This window comes from Aulonocara stuartgranti, assembly GCF_965226115.1.
Source record: "Aulonocara stuartgranti genome assembly, chromosome: 9".
In the NCBI taxonomy this organism is placed as follows: Eukaryota; Metazoa; Chordata; class Actinopteri; order Cichliformes; family Cichlidae; genus Aulonocara; species Aulonocara stuartgranti.
In genome coordinates, this window is record NC_138960.1 from 745,206 (window position 1) to 767,483 (window position 22,278).

At 43.2% G+C, this 22,278-nt stretch overlaps 1 protein-coding gene across 3 annotated transcripts in view; it reads right to left on the reverse strand.

Annotated features, from left to right (window-relative positions):
- LOC309713866 (uncharacterized protein) overlaps positions 1-20,637 on the reverse strand; it is an 81,311-nt gene extending 60,674 nt beyond the window's left edge. Inside the window, exons 1-3 of one of the 3 annotated variants that reach the window (XM_082545770.1) lie at positions 20,592-20,637; positions 19,184-19,262; positions 2,008-2,055 (exon numbers count right to left, since the gene is read on the reverse strand). In XM_082545770.1, coding sequence (XP_082401896.1) covers positions 2,008-2,052 — 45 coding nt within the window. In that variant the 5' untranslated portion in view covers positions 2,053-2,055; positions 19,184-19,262; positions 20,592-20,637. Of the gene's footprint in view, positions 1-1,194; positions 1,208-2,007; positions 2,056-19,183; positions 19,384-20,591 lie in introns of those variants that run through there. The other 2 variants (XM_082545771.1, XM_082545772.1) reach the window with 2 other exon arrangements.
- Positions 20,638-22,278: the final 1,641 nt, after the last annotated feature.

Consider the following 22,278-nt stretch of genomic DNA (forward strand, 5'->3'; position numbering starts at 1 on the left):
AAACTGTGGCCCCAACATGACTAGCTATAGTCACATTAACCTCCTAAGACCCGAACTCTTCCACTGCATGCATTTTTAATTTCTCTTTGATATTTGGGCATATTGGGGCCCAATGAATGTAAAAACAAAGAATTACCAGATTTTTTTTTTTTTACCTTATTTTTGTTTTTAAGAAAAATAAGAGCCACACATCAGGATATTCGTTTAACATTTTGATAGAATAGTAGCAGCATAATGTCCTTGTAAGTGGATATCAGGCCCTTGTAGAGCAAAATTTAGTATTTTGGTTTAAATAACCCAAAATGTGATGTTCACATATGTGGACGCCAGGTCCTAGGAGGTTAAAGTTCATTAAAGTTCCATGAAACATGTTAAGCTGAAACTGATAACATAATAACAAATATAGTAAAACTCCAAGTTAGATATTGTAAAAAGTGGAAGCCCCTGTGGATGAACAATAAAGCCAACACAGAAGTGCCAGAACTACTCCAGTTATACTAGCTGCCAATTAAAGCTGGCTCCAAAAGTCCCCTCGATTGTTTCACTTCAGCCAATAAATTAACATGTTCACAGCCTAGCACTACAAAAGTTTTGGCCTGGACTCCATCTTCTCCTTCATTACAACTGTTTTTATAACTCACCTGAATGTTGGAAGAGCTACAAGTTACCAGGGACACCATCGCTTTGACTGACAGGTGTGCCAACAGAGGCAGCCTCTCACCTGTGCTTGTGCTACTGATGCCATATTTAATAGAATTAACCAAGAAACAATATGGGCTGCTGTTTCGTACATTAAGTCTGTGCTCTAGTTTTAGTGAGTGCTGGTAAGTATTCACTGAACCTTATGTCATCATCAGTTAGTGCTTTATGTTAATATCTTTCTGCCTCAGATGAAAGCGATGCAGCCTCTCTGCACATTGACAGGCGAGTTGACTTGCACAGCTACAACTCTTTTCTGGCTGGATTTTCTCTCTACGCCATCTTGTAAATACACACCCACATGTTTTATTTTCAGGCTGTGCTTTGGTAACAACTCTTAGTTCTGCATCCTGACATCCTGCTAAAGTAAAGTATCACAGCTCTGAATTACAAGAATGCAGAGATTTACACAATGAGAAACATCTACTGATACACAGGTATTTTGCTGACATATATATATGATGGCATCAAAGAGTGTGACTATGAGCTCTTTACCATGATGGCCTGGAGCCTCTACTTGACGTCGGGGTCACCAGGATTCAACTGACATTTTTAAAACATGCACCTATGGAATGAATGTAAAGTGCCAGGCGACTTCCTTCTTTAATCATCGCATTCACAAGATGTTCAGAAACCCTGGAACCTTGACCTTGGACATAGACATGAAGGTAACCAGGATTCAAACTCATCTGAATCTTTTAGTAGATGCACCTACGGCATGAATTTCAAAATCCTACATCGCCTATTTCTCAAGTTGTTCATTTGTGTTTGGTAAAAACTAAAGACAAATTCCACTACAGTCATTCATTGTAAAATATAATTTTCACATTTCAGAAGCTAATATGAACTTTCAGCAGGACAAAAACAAGACAAAACAGTTACTCAGACTCTAAAGCTAAGTGTGATTATAAGCTGCCCATTTTATTACAGTTCCATAAGCGTCTGTTGTATTAAAATGTGAACTTATGTTATGAAGATGGACCTACTGTTCACACTGTTTCTAGCCTAAAGCTACTAGTGGAATTACTTCCTTGTTTGTTTTACTAAATCATAAAGACGCACTCACCTGACGTCACTAACTAACTCATGTGGACACAAATCAGATCATTCCGATGACAGACTTCCAGCTCTGCCCCTCTAGATATGATGGTCAACTTTAGTGCTATCTTTGCCATCTACACAAATGGATTAGAACCCATCACCACCAAATTTTTAAAAATGAAGTTTACTTCAAGTCAGTATGTAACACAGATTATTTGGAAACTGGCTTTTTACTTAAACTACAGAGACTGTAGGACTGCTGTTTACCATGATGGCCTGGAGCCTCTCCTTCAGCAGGTCGGCCTCCTCCATGTCCTACGTGAGAGACAAAGCATGTGACAGTTAATCAGCTGCAACTGTGGAGCCACACAGGAACACAGCAAATTAAAGAAGTTAGAAGCCATCACGAATCACTGTGATTACCCACTCTACAACATCTTTATGGAACATTCTCTCTCTCCGTCATACAACAGAGACACAGAAAATCAATCACACCCATAGACTTTTTAATTCTTATACAAACAGCAGATGAGCTATGTCAGAGACAGGAAGTTCCCTTTGGGATGTTCTTCTGATATGTAACTGCTTATTGTTGAAGGGCTCATAATTCTGTGTTCTATGTTCCCAGATTTTACTCTTTGATGCTCATTTGTGTAAATAATTACAAGAATACATAATCCGTATGGCACTTTGGTCAGCAAAACCTGTGCTTTAAAAATACATTTTACTGACTTGTATTAGTAGCTCTAAATCATTCATCCATCACACAGCATTGTCAAACAGAGTATTCTACCTCTTTATATTGATAATGATTTCTTTTTAGCTTTTATTTGATCATCAATCATCATCATAAACATCAAGAATATATTTTGCTATCGTGGGTTTAGCTTTAAAACATGAAGTGAATAATAGCACATCATACATCATTTCACCAGTGTTGGGAAGGTTACTTTTAAAATGTATTCCACTACAGATTACAGATTACATGCCCCAAAATATAATTTGTACTGTATTCCGTTACGTTACTCAATCAGAGTAACGTATTCTGAATACTTTGGATTACTTAATATATTATCATGCTTTTTACAACTACATGAATGTACTACTGCTGTGTGATTTATTACTATTACTGAAGGTTACTCTCCACACCAACACCAACTAGATGTTTAAATCATCAATGTTTAATATTTAGTATTTACTGTTATATTCACATAGATCATCACGATGATGTTGTTTATTCTATTGTTCTTTTTTCTGCTTGTTTTCTCTTTTTTCTTTCTCAACAGGTGATCCAGGTGATTGATATTTGTATTTTTTGTCTGTTTGTTTTGTTTGTTTTTGTTTTTTGCCCTTTAGCACCATTCCTCTTCCCCGCTGTTTTTCTTTCCCTCTTTCTTTCTCCCTTTTCTTTCCCCCAGTCATGTCTGTCCTGTGTGTAGCAAGTGAAAATAAAATAAATTAAACAATAAAAGCAAAAGTGAATCAGATAGACCAATACGGCAAACCTACATAAACCTACAATCTACAGTCTCTATGATAATGAGGACAGAAATATCATCTTTCCCCAACAACACAGATGTAAACCAAACCAAAAAGGCTTTAAATTGATTTCCACAGTGGTTCTACTTTAGAAATATGAGCAGGTAGAAAGGTTGCTCCAAGCCTGACTGCACTTGTTACCTGTTGAAGATCAGACTTTGGTTCCTGGTCAGTGGTGGGCATGCACTGGGTGTGTTTGGTGATAACCTCTCATCTTTTATTTTAACTGATGAAGCTATAGTATATGAAAGTACCATGTGGCTTCACTGTGTCGCTTTACACTATGAAATTAGATCTGGGGCTACACACTTTTTGATGAAAGTGATGATCTTCGTCTTCACCTGCAGTCCATGTTCTGTATCACTTCATGCTTGTTTCCTGATGAGAGCAGCTAAGATGTTTTTGTTTTTCTTTGTTGGGCTTTTGTTTGCTACCTTTCCACTGCATTCTTGAACACACTGTAACATATAGATAGGCCTTAGTTTAGATGAGCTCACACAAAATACTTACAAACGGGGAGCCTCATGAATTAATGATGAATTTCAAAACAAAATAAGTATTTGAAACCCAGATAACAAACAAACTGTCTCATACCTTTACCATTATATGTACTGATGTGTGTAAAATTCTATATAAATGATTTTCTAATGATTAACATCAGACTTAAACTTGGAAGAATTTATTTATGTCTGTGGGGTAGATATGAGGACAGTCATACAACAGTTAATTTGATATGTCCTGTGATGATAAAGTGCTAAACATTGTCCATCTGCAGGGCCAACGACCCCTACACAGGAAGTCTGATAAAAAGGTCCTAATCTCTGATCCTATCAGTCTCACCCAGTGGGTAATGCAGAATTCAGCTGGAGCTGATGTGGGTGAGGGGACTGAGCTGGACTTGATGTCCTGGTGTCTTCCCTGATTGAGCTGATATAGAGAAACCTGAGCAGCCTTACAGGTCAGATTGTGTCAGTCCCAGCTGTTATGTCAGCTCCCCTCTCAGTCATGGCACTTGTTAATCTGGGTTGGTTTTAGAAGCCTGGACCCAATCTACTGTTACTTTAAAAGGCTGGAGAAACCTGTGAGGGCCATTTACACTAAAATAATTAAAAACTCACACTTTTTACCCCTTTGTGAAACCTTTGTCCTCGATTTAGACTTTAATTGTGGGAGATTTTATTAAAGTAAATTTGCAGGAGCAAAGCAAAAGCAGAAATAAAAATAATATGTATCACAAAATAATAGCCATATCCCATCAGTCATCCTTATCTATTTAACCTACTGTGGAGTAGGGAGACGTTGGAAGGGACACAGGTACATCTAGCAATGAAGATGTGGTCCGTCTCATTGCTTTGAGCTACTGGAAACACTCCAACATGGCAGTGATGAGCGAAGATAGAGCCACGTCCACTTTACAAGTCTACAGTTTCGATCGTGGTCTGCTCCTTCTCAGCATCTCTGCTGGAATTTCCAAAGGTGGACTTCTGAGATCTGTACTGATCTCACAGGAACAGGCCCAGAACATCTCCAGACATTCCAGTTTATACTTTGCTCACTTGTCCCACCTCCCTCTCTCTGGGATCTAGTGTTTACATACAGATCCAGCGCTCTTCAGCCACAACGTTTCATTCTCTATTTCTTTCTTTTAAAATGGAAAATTCTGTTATATTTAAACATTCGGTTACGTAATAATAAGCTTCATTCAGTTTAGATTTCACGTTCACTTTAGCACAATCTGTCTTAATCCAAATACTTTTCACCTTAAACTCTGTGTTTGTCAGTCACAGTTTACTCAATACAATCTGCTTTCTTACTAAATCAAACACTTTAAAAGTCAGACATTCACAGATCTATGTCCTGTGTGTGCGCTCTCACACACACACACTCATATCTCTCAAGGTCATTTCTACACCAGTTTTCAGTGAGGTCTTTCAAATCATTATTGTCTTACACTAAACTTAAACATATTTATATTTAACTGATCATGTTCTGACCGGCATTTAATATAATTAACTATCAGCAAAATCAAATAATAATAATCTGTGTTTACTCATTATTGTTCACAATCATGGAAAGACGATGACAGATCACCGACACAGATCTTATTTTCTCAAACCCAGACATGGCTATAAAAGGCTGATGGTGGATCATGTCCACACACAAAATCTGGACTTTAGAATAGACATTTCCAATACTCAGACTACATTTCTCTGTTAACATACTAAAAAGAATTATATTTTTAATTGATCTTTTATTATGATCCTTGGGGGTTTCCTCCAAATCTGGACTTGGTCATGCCTGAGCTTCTGGACAGTGTGAGGTTCAGCCTGGTGTAACGTCTGTTGTGGACGTTTTCCATTAAATAAAGCCTGCAGACAAGCGGTGAGCAGTAGCTAACATTCTTTAATCAAGACACAAAGAACCCTTCTCTCATCCCAACCGGTTGCAGCAGATGGCCCCGCCCCTCCCTGAGCCTGGTTCTGCCGGAGGTTTCTTCCCGTTAAAAGGGAGTTTTTCCTTCCCACTGTTGCCAAAGTGCTTGCTCATAGGGGGTCATATGATTGTTGGGTTTTTCTCTGCATCTATGAAGCGCCTTGAGGCGACTTTTGTTGTGATTTGGCGCTATATAAATAAAATTGAATTGAAATTGAATTGAAAGAACAGAAAAACCAAGCTTGGTGGAGAGCCTGCATGATCGTGGGGCAGACAGTCAGCAGAGTCTCCCTGAGCCCAGCATGGCTCTCAGTTAAATACCTTCTCCAGGAACAAAAGGCAGTACACAGCTGTTTCACACCTTAAGGTTCACACTCCCTTGCTGCCTCCCAGAGTCCTCAAAGACACAAAAGATTCTTCCTGTGGAGTCGTCTGCTTCTCCCAACTTCCTTACCAGACCCCCACGTCTGTCTAACTGTATGAGTGTGAGACATGTGAAAATCCAGTGGCACCAAGGCATCATACAATAAAATAATGTGAATAATACATAAATAAAAGAAATTCCTATACACTTCCCAGAGGTGTTCTACTGAATTTAGGTCAGCCAGGCATGACAGTTAATGGTATCAATTGTTTCATCCTCCAGGAGCTGCCTGCATACAGGCACGTGAGGCTGGGCATTGTCATGCGTGGGGAGGAATTCAGGACCCACTGAACCATCATCGGGTCTTGATATGCCTCCCCAGACCATCATCGTTCTGCCACCAGACCCTTTCATGTCTATCAAGTGTTCTCCAGGTTCTCCTGCGCTTATCACGTATTCTATCACAAATGTAAATGGACTGATTCTTATAGAGTGCTTTTCTACTCTCCCAGAGTACTCAAAGCGCTCTATAAAGCATTCACAAGCACTTTCTCTATACTTAGTGCTGTCTAACTACATTCACACACAAACACATCAGAGAGCAACTTGGGGTTAGTATCTTGCCCAAGGATACTTGACATGCTGGAGGAGCCAGAGATTGAACCACCAACCTTCCAATCAGTAGGTGACCTGCTCTACCCCCGAGCTACAGCCACCCCTACAAGCAGCTGAGCATGTCAGGTCCTCAGGCCATCCTCATAAAACGTTTTTTTACCTGGAACCCCAGCCAAGTAGGTCATAAAAAAAGAACCTGGTTCCAGGTACTACCACCTAATGAAAAACCCTAAAACACAAGATGAGCTAAGCCAAGTAGGTACTAGTGGAAGAGACAACAACCAAAACTTCTTACACCAGAGATGAGCTCCTGAACATCAGGGCTTCAAGTCCTGAGGACTTGAGGAGGTTTCTGTTTTTACATAAACAGTGGTGTAATGATGGTGTTATTTAAATAACTATTCAAACTGTGCTCCTCATCTGGAATCTTTAGTCATTTACTGCAAACCTTTTTACTCCCTACATGAGTTTACTTCATTCAGTGTGGTAGGTGTGTATATTCCACCACAGGCCAACATACAGGAGGCCTGGGAGACAAAGCCAGACACCTTAGTCATTGTCCTTGGTGATTTTAACCAAAGAAACCTCAGTCAGAAGCTCCCTAAATGCATACACGTTATTCAATGCCCAACCAGACAACTCTACTGTTACACCACAGTAAGCAATGCCTACCATGCAGTCCTTCATGCTGCATTAGGAATCTCATGGTTTACTTGATCCCTTCATACTGGTAGAAACTACAACTCTCTAAACGTGTATTGAAGACATGTAGGTAGCGCACTAATGATGCAGGCATGTCCGGCTTGCACTGACATGGAGGTTTTCAGGACTGCTACCAACAGTTTGGAAGAGTATACGGATGTTGTGACATCATACATCAGCTTCTGTGAGGACAGCTGCGTATAATGACGCACCAGGGTGAGCTATATTAATGACAAGACCTTGTTCACACCTAAGCTATGGAGGCTTAGCTGTGAGGAGGCTGGAAAAGGAAGAAGTGTTTTGGCATGGGCACAGAGATTGTTTCACCCCTTCAGAAGTTTCTTGATCTCTCAGGATACTTTTCTCCATACTTGAAAGAGATGGAAAAAAGAGACAGAACACCTGCAAACACCATCAACATTGCGTGCAGCAGCAACCACAGCCTCCCAGACACTGTTCAGAGAGGTGTACTGTTTTCCCTCCTTGTAAATCTCACATTTGATGATGGACCACAGGTTCTCAATGGGGTTCAGATCAGGTGAACAAGGTGGCCATGTCATTAGTTTTTCTTCTTTTATACCCTTTCTTGCAGCCACGCTGTGGAGTACTTGGACGCGTGTGATGGAGCATTGTCCTGCATGAAAATCATGTTTTTCTTGAAGGAGGCAGACTTCTTCCTGTACCACTGCTTGAAGAAGGTGTCTTCCAGAAACTGGCAGTAGGACTGGGAGTTGAACTTGACTCCATCCTCAACCCGAAAAGGCCCCACAAGCTCATCTTTGATGATACCAGCCCAAACCAGTACTCCACCTCCACCTTGCTGGCGTCTGAGTTGGACTGGAGCTCTCTGCCCTTTACCAATCCAGCCACGGGCCCATCCATCTGGCCCATCAAGACTCACTCTCATTTCATCAGTCCATAAAACCTTAGAAAAACCAGTCTTGAGATATTTCTTGGCCCAGTCTTGACGTTTCAGCTTGTGTGTCTTGTTCAGTGGTGGTCGTCTTTCAGCCTTTCTTACCTTGGCCATGTCTCTGAGTATTGCACACCTTGTGCTTTTGGGCACTCCAGTGATGTTGCAGCTCTGAAATATGGCCAAACTGGTGGCAAGTGGCATCTTGGCAGCTGCACGCTTGACTTTTCTCAGTTCATGGGCAGTTATTTTGCGCCTTGGTTTTTCCACACGCTTCTTGCGACCCTGTTGACTATTTTGAATGAAACGCTTGATTGTTCGATGATCACGCTTCAGAAGCTTTGCAATTTTGAGACTGCTGCATCCCTCTGCAAGATATCTCACTATTTTTGACTTTTCTGAGCCTGTCAAGTCCTTCTTTTGACCCATTTTGCCAAAGGAAAGGACGTTGCCTAATAATTATGCACACCTGATATAGGGTGTTGATGTCATTAGACCACACCCCTTCTCATTACAGAGATGCACATCACCTAATATGCTTAATTGGTAGTAGGCTTTCGAGCCTATACAGCTTGGAGTAAGACAACATGCATGAAGAGGATGATGTGGACAAAATACTCATTTGCCTAATAATTCTGCACTCCCTGTATAAAAATCAGTCCATTTACCACTTATCTGGTTAGGGCCAAGCACAATAACCTTAGTTTTATCTGATTTTAGAAGCAGTAAATTCGGTAATTAGAGGGGTGTTATCTGGCTTCATAGTTGGGTGTCATCTGCACAGCAGTGAAAATGTATGCTATGCCTTTTGATGATGCTGCCTAAGGGAAGCATGTATAATGTACACAGAATTGGTCCTAGCACTGAACCCTGTGGAATTCCATAATGAACCTCAGCGTGTGAAGAAGACTCTCCATTTACATCTCATGTGTCAAACCCAAGGCCCGCGGGCCACATCCGGCCCAGCGTACATTTCTATCAGGCCCGCAAGATCATTTTATAGAGATTTATTGTTATTGTTATGCATGGCCTGGCGATATGAGGTGCTAATAACACACAAACTACAGATCCAATAATGAAGCGCTGCAGCCTCCTTGCCAAACGCTAGGCTACCTGGGAACATTCCTGCCTCAATCAAGTCAAACTTCTGTGTTTGCCAAGCTAACCCCTCACAATGGCGAAGAGAAAAGTTGATTCCTAAAGCAGAGCCTTTCAGCGCCCGGTGGGAGGATGAATATATGTTTACGTCTACGCGATGTCATGTCTCCAGACAAAACGCAGATTTTGGTAAATGTGAGCCTGAGCAGAAATACGACTGCTCATCGGGTTTGTGAGGATGCCACTGATTTAAGAACACAGTTGTGTGAAAGAAGCAAAGACTTTATTGCATACTCTCTTGTTGTGGATGAAAGTACAGTTGAGGCCAAAATTATTAGCCCCCGTTATGAAATCAGAGAATACACCTGATTTAAGTGTGAAAATGACCATTAACAACAAGTCTGTGTTTTGTGTAGTGTATCTGTTCCCAAAATAACAATGTCCACTAAGTTTAATTAGGATATTTTATTGATACACCAAGCTGAAACAAGAAAGGGCAAAAATGAGACATCCAAAATTATTAGCCCCATGGCCATTAATAGTCAATACTGTACACTTTCTGAGCCACAACTGACAACAATCTCTTAGAGTAGCTCTTTACTAGGTTGGCACAGGTCTCCTGAGGGATTCTGGCCCATTCCTCCATTGCAAATTGTTCTAGCTAGTCCAAATTGAATGTTTTCCAAGCATGGACATTCACTTTGAGCACTCGCCACAGATTCTCAATAGGATTGAGGTCTGGGCTCTGTGCAGTCCACTCTGGGATCATGCTTTTGGTATCCTTGAGGAACTGTTGGACTAATTTTGATGTATGCTTTGGGTCATTGTCTTATTGGAAGACCCAGCGACGACCTAAGCCTAGATTATTTCTGCATATTCTCCTTCAAAATGTCAACATAATTTCTTTTTTCATGATGTCATGCAATGAAACAAGGCTCCCTGTGCCTGAGGCTCCAAAACAGCCTCGCAGCATGATGTTCCCAACTGTGTTCCTGGGCTTGAAGGCCTGTGCCTTTCTTCACCAAACATAAACAACAACTATGTGCTGAAACTGTTCCAGTTTATTCTCATCGGATCAAAGCACAGACTTCCAAAATTCATGTTTACCTTTCCAATGTTCATGGGCAAACCTCATTTGGGCTGTGATGTGCTGCTCTTTGAGTAGAGGGGTTCTTCTGGGACGATACCCCTGAAGTCCACCACGATGAAGAGCAGTCACAACTGTGGTCCTTGAAACATCAACTCCAGATGCCCGCGGTTCCTTGCAGACATCTGTGACTATTTTCCTCTCCAGAGTTCTTGAAATCTTGTGCTTACGGCCACGGCCAGGTGTGCTTCTTACAGAATTCGTCTCCTTGTACTTGGCAATGATGCAACATACAGCATTTCTAGACACTGAATTACTTGGAAATGGCAATGTAGCCTTGCCCCTTATCATGAGCCTCTACTATCTTTTTTCTGAACTCCAGAATTATTTATTTTGTTTTTGGCAATGGTCAGTAACACTAGTTCCTCTCATGTGTTCAGGTGTCCTGTTCTTTGCACCCTTTTTATGCAATTGAATCTTGTTAGGAAGTCAATTGACTGCACAGATGTGATTTCAAAGCTGATTGGTTAATTACTCTCAGTGTTTTGAAAGCAAATAGGGCTAATATTTTTGACCACCCCATTTTTTATTATATTTGATATAAAGCAAGCCTAAAAATGTATTTTATATTACAAATTTTCCAAAAGCTACTAATAGCACTGGTGAATGTTTGATTATATCAAGTTTCATCAATGCTGTAAACATTGGGCAGAAGTTTAGGAAAATGTTCCAAAATTCCTGGGAGGGATAACATTTTTGAAAACGTATGTCAAAGTGTAACTACCAGTGAAATAAGTGCACTAGTCAGCAGGATGTGATTAAAGATGCAGGAGGAGGACTGTACTGGCGAGTTAACAGCATATCACTGCATCACACACCAGGAAACGCTGTGTGGTAAAGTCATAAAATGGAGCATGTAATGATCACCGTAACGCAAACTGTAAACTAAAGGTTTAAATCACCACCAATTTCAGTCTTTTTTGTGGAAAATAGATTCAGAGTTTGCCGACATTCCTCATCATACAGAGGTCCGTTGGCTGAGTTGGGGAAAAGTTCTCAACAGAGTTTTTGAGCTCAGCAAGGAAACCTGTCAGTTCATGGACATGTATGATGCGGTGAAGGCGTTTCAAGTGAAGCTGCTCTTATGGGAGTCACAAATGCACCAGTGCAACTTGCCTCACTTTCCCTGTTGCCAAGTAATGTTGAACCAAGTCGGCGCAACAGTGTTCCCAAATGCGCACTTTGCAGGTAAACTGAGCGCACTGCACACCAAACCTAAACGAACTTGTTGACAAACAAAAATGCCAAGCATCCAGCTCTGACAAAATGGCATAAGAGCAAAGAAAACTGAATGTTATGATTTGTTGTTATTTTAACTTTTGCTGAAAAGCAGAAATTTTATTTATATTTTTGGGGGTGGTTTTGCATCTTGTTCATATTTTGAATTTTGTATAATTTTCACAGGAGATATTTTTATGAAGAGCAAAATATGTTAAGTTTATTTTATTTTTTATAAAATGGCATAATAGCAACAAAATCTCATTGTTTTGATTTGTTTGTATTTTAGCATTTACTTAAAAGTAAAATTTTCATTTATTTTTTCTGGGGTTATAGCAGGATGTTCATATTTCTAACTTGCATAATTTTGACAGGATATATTTTTATGGAGAGCAAAATATTTAAAGTTAAAGTTTATTTTCTCTAAGTTTATTTAATCTGGAATAATATTCCTGTCTGCTTTTATTCATATTGTTACACCCCGGCCTAGGCAACCGGAGTGCAACACGAAAAAAAGTAAAAATAAAGAAAAAAAAACACAAAAAAACCCCACTAAAATAATCCCAAAACGAGATTTAAAGCAAGATACGACATTTATTTACATCACCAAACACAAGACGTCAAACTATTTACAACGGGGGGAAGATCGCGACCTTGACATACAGAAACACAGGGCTTAAATACATAGGAGCAATTAGGGAATGGACCACAGGAGGGAAACACAGCTGGGGCAAATTAGACCTGACGAGACAAGGAAACGTAAACTGAACACTAAGATAACACAGACTTTCAAAGTAAAACAGGAAACACATAACAGTCACGCCAAAACAAAACACTGACACACCGAAACGTAACATTTCCCCCTACCCAAAAATCAAACATTTAACACCAAGTGAAAAGTTTGATCCAGACAGACGAAGCCGATGAAGGCTGGAGCGGTCCCACTGACCCTCCAGCAGACGACGAAGGCTGGAGCGGTCCCCCGGACCCTCCAGCAAAGGCAGATGAAGGCTGGAGCGGTCCCACGGACGCTCCAGCGAAGGCGGATGAGCAGCCCACCAGCTGCACACACGGACACGCAGCCCACCAGCCGCACACACGGACACGCAGCCCACCAGCTGCAGAAGGCTGGAGCGGTCCCTCGGATCCTCCAGCGAAGACAAACGAAGGCTGGAGCGGTCCCTCGGACCCTCCAGCGAAGGCGGATGAAGGCTGACGAAGCTGATGGAGGCTGGAGCGGTCCCACGGACCCCCCAGCAGACGACGAAGGCTGGTGCGGTCCCCCGGACCCTCCAGCAGAGGCGGATGAAGGCTGGAGCGGTCCCTCGGACGCTCCAGCGAAGGCGGATGAGCAGCCCACCAGCTGCACACACGGACACGCAGCCCACCAGCTGCACACACGGACACGCAGCCCACCAGCTGCACACACGGGACCCTCCAGCGGAGGCAGATGAAGGCTGGACCGGCCCTCGGACCCTCCAGCGAAGACAGACAGCTGAAGCGGTCCCTCCCTCAGACCCTCCAGCGACGGCGGACGGCTGAAGCGGTCCCCGGGCCCTCCAGCGAAGACAGACGGAGGCTGAAGCGGCCCTCGGACCCTCCAGCGATTGGACGAGCCCCCATATGTTACACCCCGGCCTAGGCAACCGGAGTGCAACACGAAAAAAAGTAAAAATAAAGAAAAAAAAACACAAAAAAACCCCACTAAAATAATCCCAAAACGAGATTTAAAGCAAGATACGACATTTATTTACATCACCAAACACAAGACGTCAAACTATTTACAACGGGGGGAAGATCGCGACCTTGACATACAGAAACACAGGGCTTAAATACATAGGAGCAATTAGGGAATGGACCACAGGAGGGAAACACAGCTGGGGCAAATTAGACCTGACGAGACAAGGAAACGTAAACTGAACACTAAGATAACACAGACTTTCAAAGTAAAACAGGAAACACATAACAGTCACGCCAAAACAAAACACTGACACACCGAAACGTAACAATATTTATGTTTAAAAAACATTGTTTTAGTGTTCAATAAATGTTTATCTTGTTTGGCCCGCGACCTAAAGTCTGCCTTGAGTTTTGGCCCCCTGTGCAATTGAGTTTGACACCCCTGATTTACATGCACAAACTGGAGTCTATTAGATAGATATGATACAAACCACTGCAGCACAGTACCTGTAATACCTACAGCATGTTCTAATCGCTCTAATAGGATATTATGGTCAACAGTATCGAACGCTGCACTGAGGTCTAGCAGGACAAGCACAGAGATGAGTCCACTGTCAGAGGCCATAAGAAGATCATTTGTAACCTTCACTAAAGCTGTTTCTGTGCTGTGATGAGCTCTGAAACCTGACTGAAACTCTTCAAATAAACCTCTGCAGATGATCTGTTAGCTGTTTGACAACTACTCTTTCAAGGATGTTTGATATAAAGGAAGGTTGGAGATTGGCCTATAATTAGCTAAGACTGCTGGGTCTAGAGATGCTTTTTGAGTAAAGGTTTAACTACAGCCAGCTTGAAGGCCTGTGGTACATAGCTGATTATTAGAGATAGGTTGATCATATTTAAGATCGAAGAATTAATTAATGGTAGGACTTAATTAAAGATCAAAAATAAAATATTGTACCACGTAGAGGCTAAGCCTACACTTGAAGCCACTGAGGCGTTCGGTGTGACGGGGGTGACATGATGTCACTGGTATGCATGAATTTATTAAACAGTCCAATAACTCCAGTTGTACTTTAGATGTTTATCCCAACACAATTTTACACAACAGCGCAGCGGTCACAAACTGTTTGCCTTCTTCCGATTAACAACACACCTGATGCTGATTACGTGCGTCTACCTTAAAAACCTTCACCATACCAAAAACTCAAAAAATGACCTCTAGTGGCATACATAAGGTATCAACCGAAAAATGGCTCCTACACCCCTTATAATCAAAAATCTAGAATCCACTGACAGATTTTACAGTGTAGTCTCAGTGTAGTCAACCTTTTCCTCACCAAAAGCCTGTTCACAGGCTACTGTGTTTCCTGTCACAAGGATAACATCATCCCAACGTTCACCACTGCTGGTGATAAAGCAGCCTACAGAATGGAGGTGAGGAGACAGGCACCAGGCACTGTTCATTCAGGAGACTGAAGAGCATCAGTGATATTTAACAGCATACAGCTAGTTGGGAGGACTCAACAGCAGCTATACTTTCTGAGGAGGCTGAGGAAGTTTGGTATCTTGCCTATGATCCTCAGCAACTCTTTCAGCTGTGTGGTTGAGAGCATGTTGATCAGCTTCATAACAGTGTTGTATGGCAACACTTATGCTATGGACTCCAGAAAGTGTTGAAGACTGCTGTAAAGATTATCAGGACTCCACTGCCCTCTCTGCTGAGCGTCTACCATCACAGAATCCACAGGATAGCTACTTCCCTCCTCAAAGACCCCATCAGCCTCTAAAACAAGGTGTTCATACGTCTACCCTCAGGTAGAGATACAGAAGTGTGAAATCTAGGACCTGTAGGCTAAATAAGTCTTTCTTCCCCGCTGCCATTAGACTCCTAAACACCTGACACGCTTTTAATACACTTTTACATACTCACTGCTTTCTGCACATACATCTGATGTAGCATTCAATTTGTCCGTCCATTCCCTTCCACTTATCCTTATCAGGGTCGCAGAGAGGTGGACCCTATGTCAGCTACCATAGGGCAAAGGGCAGCGTACCCCTGGACAGGCTGCCAGCCTGATGCTGGGCTAGCACAGAGATGACCATTTACACCTATGGGCAAGTTAAAATCAGCATATAACCCCACTAACTGCATGTCTCTGCACTGTAGGAAGACGGAGAACTCACACAACCACAGGGATTTATTTATAGTACATATATTTATATATTTATTTTATGCTTGCAAACATAAACACAATCCAATAAGTGATCCCCTTTCTTTTATGAATTTTTTACATTTTTAATCCTTATCAAATCTTTGTCAAATATGTTTATTTTACATTTTTTGTAAATTAAAATTAAAATCAAACAATTCTTTTTAACCAGTTACATTGTCTTAGGTTTCTATTCCAGTGCTTTGATCGGTGTCAGACTCCAGGCCCAGTGACATGATTCCAAAACCTCCTTCTCTGTCTGGCCACTCAGTCAACATCCTCTTGCTTTTTAATCCCTGCTCCTCCCTCCTTAATCTTATCTGTGATGGATTAGCAGTGCACAGGCCAACACCATGTGCCTTTACTATCATCAGCGGTCTCTCTGGGTCCACTGACCAATTCCAACTAGTCGCAGTGGTCGGCTGTACTCTCGTTTCTCTGTTTGACTTGCACATGGATGAAAGCGGTCTCTGGGACTCCAGGGGTCTGGCAGATCCCAGTGGACTGGATAGCTGGGTTTGTTGCTTTGGAGTGTCTAGGGTACTACCTAGTGTTCTTGGGATGTGGGACCTGGGGTGCTTGTGGTGGGGGCTCCTGGCCCCCAGCTGAGTGGCTGGCCTCTTCTGGGTGAGTCTGGGTGCGGGGCCTGGGGACCTGGTGCTCAGGGTTGCCTGGTCTCTGGCTGGGTCCCTCCTAGCACGGGGTTGGCTGCCTCGCCCTGTAGGGTGGGTTGGCCCATGTTGGGATGTTTGGTCTGGGCCTTGGGGGCTCATGGATGCCCGCAGGCCCGTTGGATGTGGTGGGATGTCTGGGTGAGGGAGCAACAGTTGGGTGCAGCTTTTCCCAGACCCAGACCAGTGTGTCTTGTCCCTTTGCTTTGTGTCTCTGTTGTAATTGAGTGGACAACTGGTTCTGCACAGTCCATGCTACTCTGTGGTGGGGGCAATGGGTGCTACCCTTCACTCAACGGTGCTCTGGGACATTGTTGATGGCTGTGTTGCTGCTATTGATGCTATGGTCTGTGCTAAAGATCTTGCTGTCGCTGCCCTCCTGCTTTCCATGTATGCAGGTCCCAGAGCAGAGTTACTGTAAATGGAAATATCAACACTGGTCTAGAAAACCATCCTATTGGTTTCCTACAGCCCCTGTCGCAGGGTGTAGGAAATGGGCGTACATACCGTATTCCATATATAATGTAATAACTGAAATAACATGAATAGAAATGAAGAAATAAGCAGAAAAACCCTGAACAAGAGGAGCCTATAGAGAATAAATAGAACTGATCTCGGAAAGGCAGTGCATTCAGATCATAATTCTGTTTGCAAAAGCTGCCAGAGACAGAATTAAGAAAAAGGAAATAGCACAACTGAACAGTTTAAACATGTTAAAACGGTATGAAAATGTTTATTTTAAACAAAAATCTGTACTCTCTACTCCTTATTTTTTCTAAACAGGCTTGTTTCTTTTTGTTTAATGCAGAGCTATTTTTTCACTGCATGTCTTCAGACATCAAACGCATTTAAGCCCAAACAGATGAAGCGCAGTTTGTGTAGTAATCACCAGGGTATGTCACATAAGAAGATACGAAATAGGTAAAACCGTGTGCTATAGTCAGGGGTTAAAGTCGACGGGTGGTTTTGTTTGTTTGTTTATTTGTTTTGGAGTATTTTTCTTTTTTTGCAACACCAGAACGAGCGTCTATAAGTTGCAATTGCTGTACTTTAGCATCCAGCTAGTGCTACAAAAGAAGCGCGAGAGGAAGATAAAGGGAGTTATGTTTTTTAAGTGGCAAGTAATTACAAATACAGCGTTATCAGTTCAGCAAACATCAACCAACACAAACTGTCTGTGTCCATCTGAGCATGCAAAGATTGCATCAAGCACTTCAGTTGGTCAAATAGAGCAGAAAAGACCTACATAAGAACCAGTCCATTCACAGTTTGTCACACAAAGTGTCTGCTAACTAAAGGTACAGCCGCTGTATTTCACAGGTAGAGAACAAAAGAGCTAACTTCACTCAGAGATGGAGAAAGATAAGAAAGACAGGACAGGAGAGAGAGCTTAAATTTAAGGGTAAGGACTGCTCAGTGGTGTTTGATAAACTGGACATTTTGTGCTGTAAAACAAGCTGGGGAAGACTAACTGTGCTATTTAAAGGTTGCATGAAAATACTCTGCAGCTTACTGCAGCATAAATCGGTTAGCTTGCAATAATGTGATGGATTTGAAAGAAAACAGTGTGTGACTGGTGCACAGTGGTTCTGGTGCTCATGGTCAGAGTTACATCAAGTATAGCAAAGATTTATTTGAAGTTAAGATGATGATGTCTGGATGCATACGTCCAGATGAAGAGAATCACCCTGATGATGCTTAGATTCATTCACTGACAGACAGCATAAACAGTGTACTGTCAGTGTAGAGGATGGAACATGTCTGTACTCTTACCCTCTCTAATTATTTGGTAAATGGACTGGTGCTCATTTATGCTCTCACAGCATCCACTGAGACTCACTTTCATGCACTTTAGTGTAACTGTCAGTTGCCTCAGGACAATTTAGCATCAGTCACTTGGCCAAAGACATATTAACATGTAGACGAGAGGAGCAGGGGATCAAACCACTGACCTTCTGATCAGTGGATGACCCTGAGCCATGCTCCCGAGCTCCACTTTGAAAGCCAGGGACAAGTCAAGCAGATTGTACTGGTGAGTCCTGGCAATCATGTGCATCTTACTTAGGCACATACCACCCATCTAAATACTGTCACAGAGCAAGCGTATCCTGCCATAGCAACAACACTCCCAAGAGCAGCCGGCCCCTTCACTGCAAAAACTGCGCAGAAAACTATCTGCCAAAACAACCGAGCAGCCGCACCATTCACCAGAACAAACTGAACCCTCATTTCAAATTGTGAGAAATTAGTAAAAACGAGCTCTAGTTCATTATTATTTCCTCTCTGCAGCCTTAAACCGGCTGAATTATAGCTCAACCTGAAATGAGTGGGAAGGAAAAGACACTGGATGACTGCTGTACTGCAGGCAGCCCAAAACAACAGTATGTATGTGGGAGTGCATATATGTGTGTCTTTGCATATACATTCATCACACCCACACACACTCTTTCAAATGTCTTTCTTTCTGTTTCTGACAGTGGAATAATGTTCAGAGATGTAACGTAGTGATTCTTTAGCTGCTCTCTGTATATGCCAGTGCATCAGTACACACACTGGTTATTTAAAACCCGACCCCCGCTGAGATGTTGCACACAGCTGACAGCTTAAAGGAATTAAAAGCTTACAGAATCAAGAGACCCTTTTGAGACATTTCAGTTCCACACATACATTACATCAAAGTAACTGATGGCACAAAGTAGTTTGTAACACTGGGGGCTCTACATGCAGCACTCTGTCTGACAGAAGAGTATCTACCTGTGAAAGCCACATTCCACGCAAAGCTTGAAATACATCACATATATTAACGTAGAGACAAACACAAACAGTACAAGGATACAAAGATCTACTCACCAGATTTGTGCTTTGTGTGTCCTCGAGCAGCAGAAAGGGTACGGATGGTACTATTGCAGCGTACCGAGCATTACTGAGCCTGAGGTTTTGTCGGGAGATTGTGTAAGCTGAGAGAGATTCAGATTTACTGAGAAGATTCCCTCCTCCCCCCTCCCTCCCGCTCTCTCTCTCTCTTTCCCTCTCTGCTCTCTATGAGTCTGTCACAAGGCCCAGCCATGCGCCACAAATACCACTCGCCAAATAATTGCTCCACACATGTGAACCCCCCCCTCACCCCCGGCCCCTTGATCCCACCCCAACACACCCACACACCCACCGACCCACACACACACATCCACCGACCCACACACACCCACCGACCCACACACACACCCACCGACCCACACACACCCACCGACCCACACACACACCCACCGACCCACACACACACACACATCCACCGACCCACACACACACACACACCCACCGACCCACACACACACACCCACACACACACACACACACATCCACCGACCCACACACACACACACATCCACCGACCCACACACACACACACACCCACCGACCCACACACACACACCCACACACACACACACACACATCCACCGACCCACACACACACACACACATCCACCGACCCACACACACACACCCACACACACACACACACACATCCACCGACCCACACACACCCACCGACACACACCCACACACACACACACATCCACCGACCCACACACACCCACCGACCCACACACACACACCCACCGACCCACACACACACACCCACCGACCGACACACACCCACCGACCCACACACACACACACACACCCATCCACACACACACACACACACACACCCATCCACACACACACACCCACCGACCCACACACACCCACCGACCCACACACACACACCCACCAACCCACACACCCACCGACCCACCGACCCACACACACACCCACCCACACACACACACACACACACACACACCCACCCACCCACCCACACACACACACACACACACACACACCCACCCACACACACACACACATCCACCAACCCACACACACCCACCGACCCACACACACCCACCGACCCACACACACCCACCCACCGACCCACACACCCACCGACCCACACACACCCACCGACCCACACACACACACACCCACACACACACACACACCCACCGACCCACACACACACACACCCACACACACACACCCACCGACCCACACACACACACCCACCGACCGACACACACCCACCGACCCACACACACACACACCCACACACACACACACACACACACCCACCGACCCACACACACACAAACCCACACACACACACACACACACACCGACCCACACACCCACCCACACACACAGTGCAATGGAAACCTACTTCTTTTTGTTTTCAGCTCATGTCAGTGTTACGTTGTCTGAACTCCAGCACACTGTTGTACAATTTGCCATGCATTTTGTAGAGAATCCTCAATTTAAAAAAAAATTGATTGATATTGGAGACGGCGATTAAACATTCAGGAGTGAGTGAAGGTGAATGACATACAGCAAAAATTTGTCTTAGGGCTTGCAGGCAAACCCTCGGCTACTGTGTACAAGGCAAAGTGGACCTTTTCTTCTTTAGCAGTCATCACTGTCACACTGAGTATAAAGATCAAAGCAAAGACTCTATTGATCTGTTCAGACGGCTTTTATGTGTTAATAGTTTTTGATTGACAACAGGCTGTTATGGATAGGCTAGTAAACGACAGTCATATGAAATCAATACACAGGGCATCAGAGGATTTCACAGTTTTACTTTGGTCCAGGTTACACTATCATATGAATGTGGAAAATTCTAGTGAATATGAGTTTAGATTTTATAGCCTAAATACAGTGACTCTGTTACATATGGCTGAAAGGCCTGTTTCATATTTTAGAGAAGTAAACCGATAACCAGGTAGAAACTACAGGTACGTAATCATACAATACATCATGTAATCCATGATTGTCACTGTTCAGTGGGGGAATCTACCTTAAATGTGTGTCATCTACCATATATCGCAGAGTGAAAATTATTTCTTTTTCTACTTTTTTGCCACTTTATACGGCCTCATTCATTCTCTGCAGTAACCAGTCAGTTTAGGTTTTTGCTGAATGCCACCATCCAACTGCTGTTTTTCAAAGGCTCTATCTTTAGAGCAGCTACAACACTCCACTTCAGATGTTGCTATAGGAACAGGAGTGCCAACCACCATTGCCAGCATTACAGTAGTAACTGTGTGTTGATGAGCTGGGATAATAACGTGATGAGAATGGGCCTGCTAAAAATGACAGTGAAACTGGACTACCTGGCTCTATGTGGTGACCATATTTACAAGGAACTCAAAGCTTTCAATTTGTTGTAGCACCAAATCACAACAGTCGCCTCAAGATGCTTTATATTGTAAGGTAGACCCTACAATAATACAAAGAAAACAAAGAAAACTCCAACATCATATCTTTGTGAGATGTGTGTTCCCTAGTATTCCTCTGATTCTGCATTTCTTTCCTTTTCCTTCTTTTTCCCTGTCCTTTATTATTTATCTACTTTTAAGTTATTACAATCAGAACGGAGAGGACTGGGAGTTGGGAAAGGAAAAGATGAAGAAAAGAGAAGTTGGGAAGAGACAGAAGGAGAGGGAAAGAAGCAGCAGCAGGGAAGCCCAACAGCCCAAACCCCGGCCAGACGGCCTCCTCCTCCTTGCTGATGGCGAACAGAGAACGGGGGTGTGAAGACCCCCTTCATTATGCTCTCTCATTGTGGTGTTGCCGTGTGACATTCTAAAGTGGATTTAAAAACAGGGGCATCGTACCAACAACTCTCTGCCAGACAGCAGCTGGTGTCAACACCACCCCTACCGAGAACCTTCAGTGTCTACATGTATTTCAAATTGAGAGGTGGGCACCGGTGCCAGAGCTGAGGCTGAATAAACAGATCCTCCTCTGGGCGTGCCCACCCCCAAGGCCCTATATGTATATGTTATGAGAGTGTGAGTAATGTGTCTAAGTCGTGGAATAAAATTGAGGCACAGGTGGCCAGGAGGGGC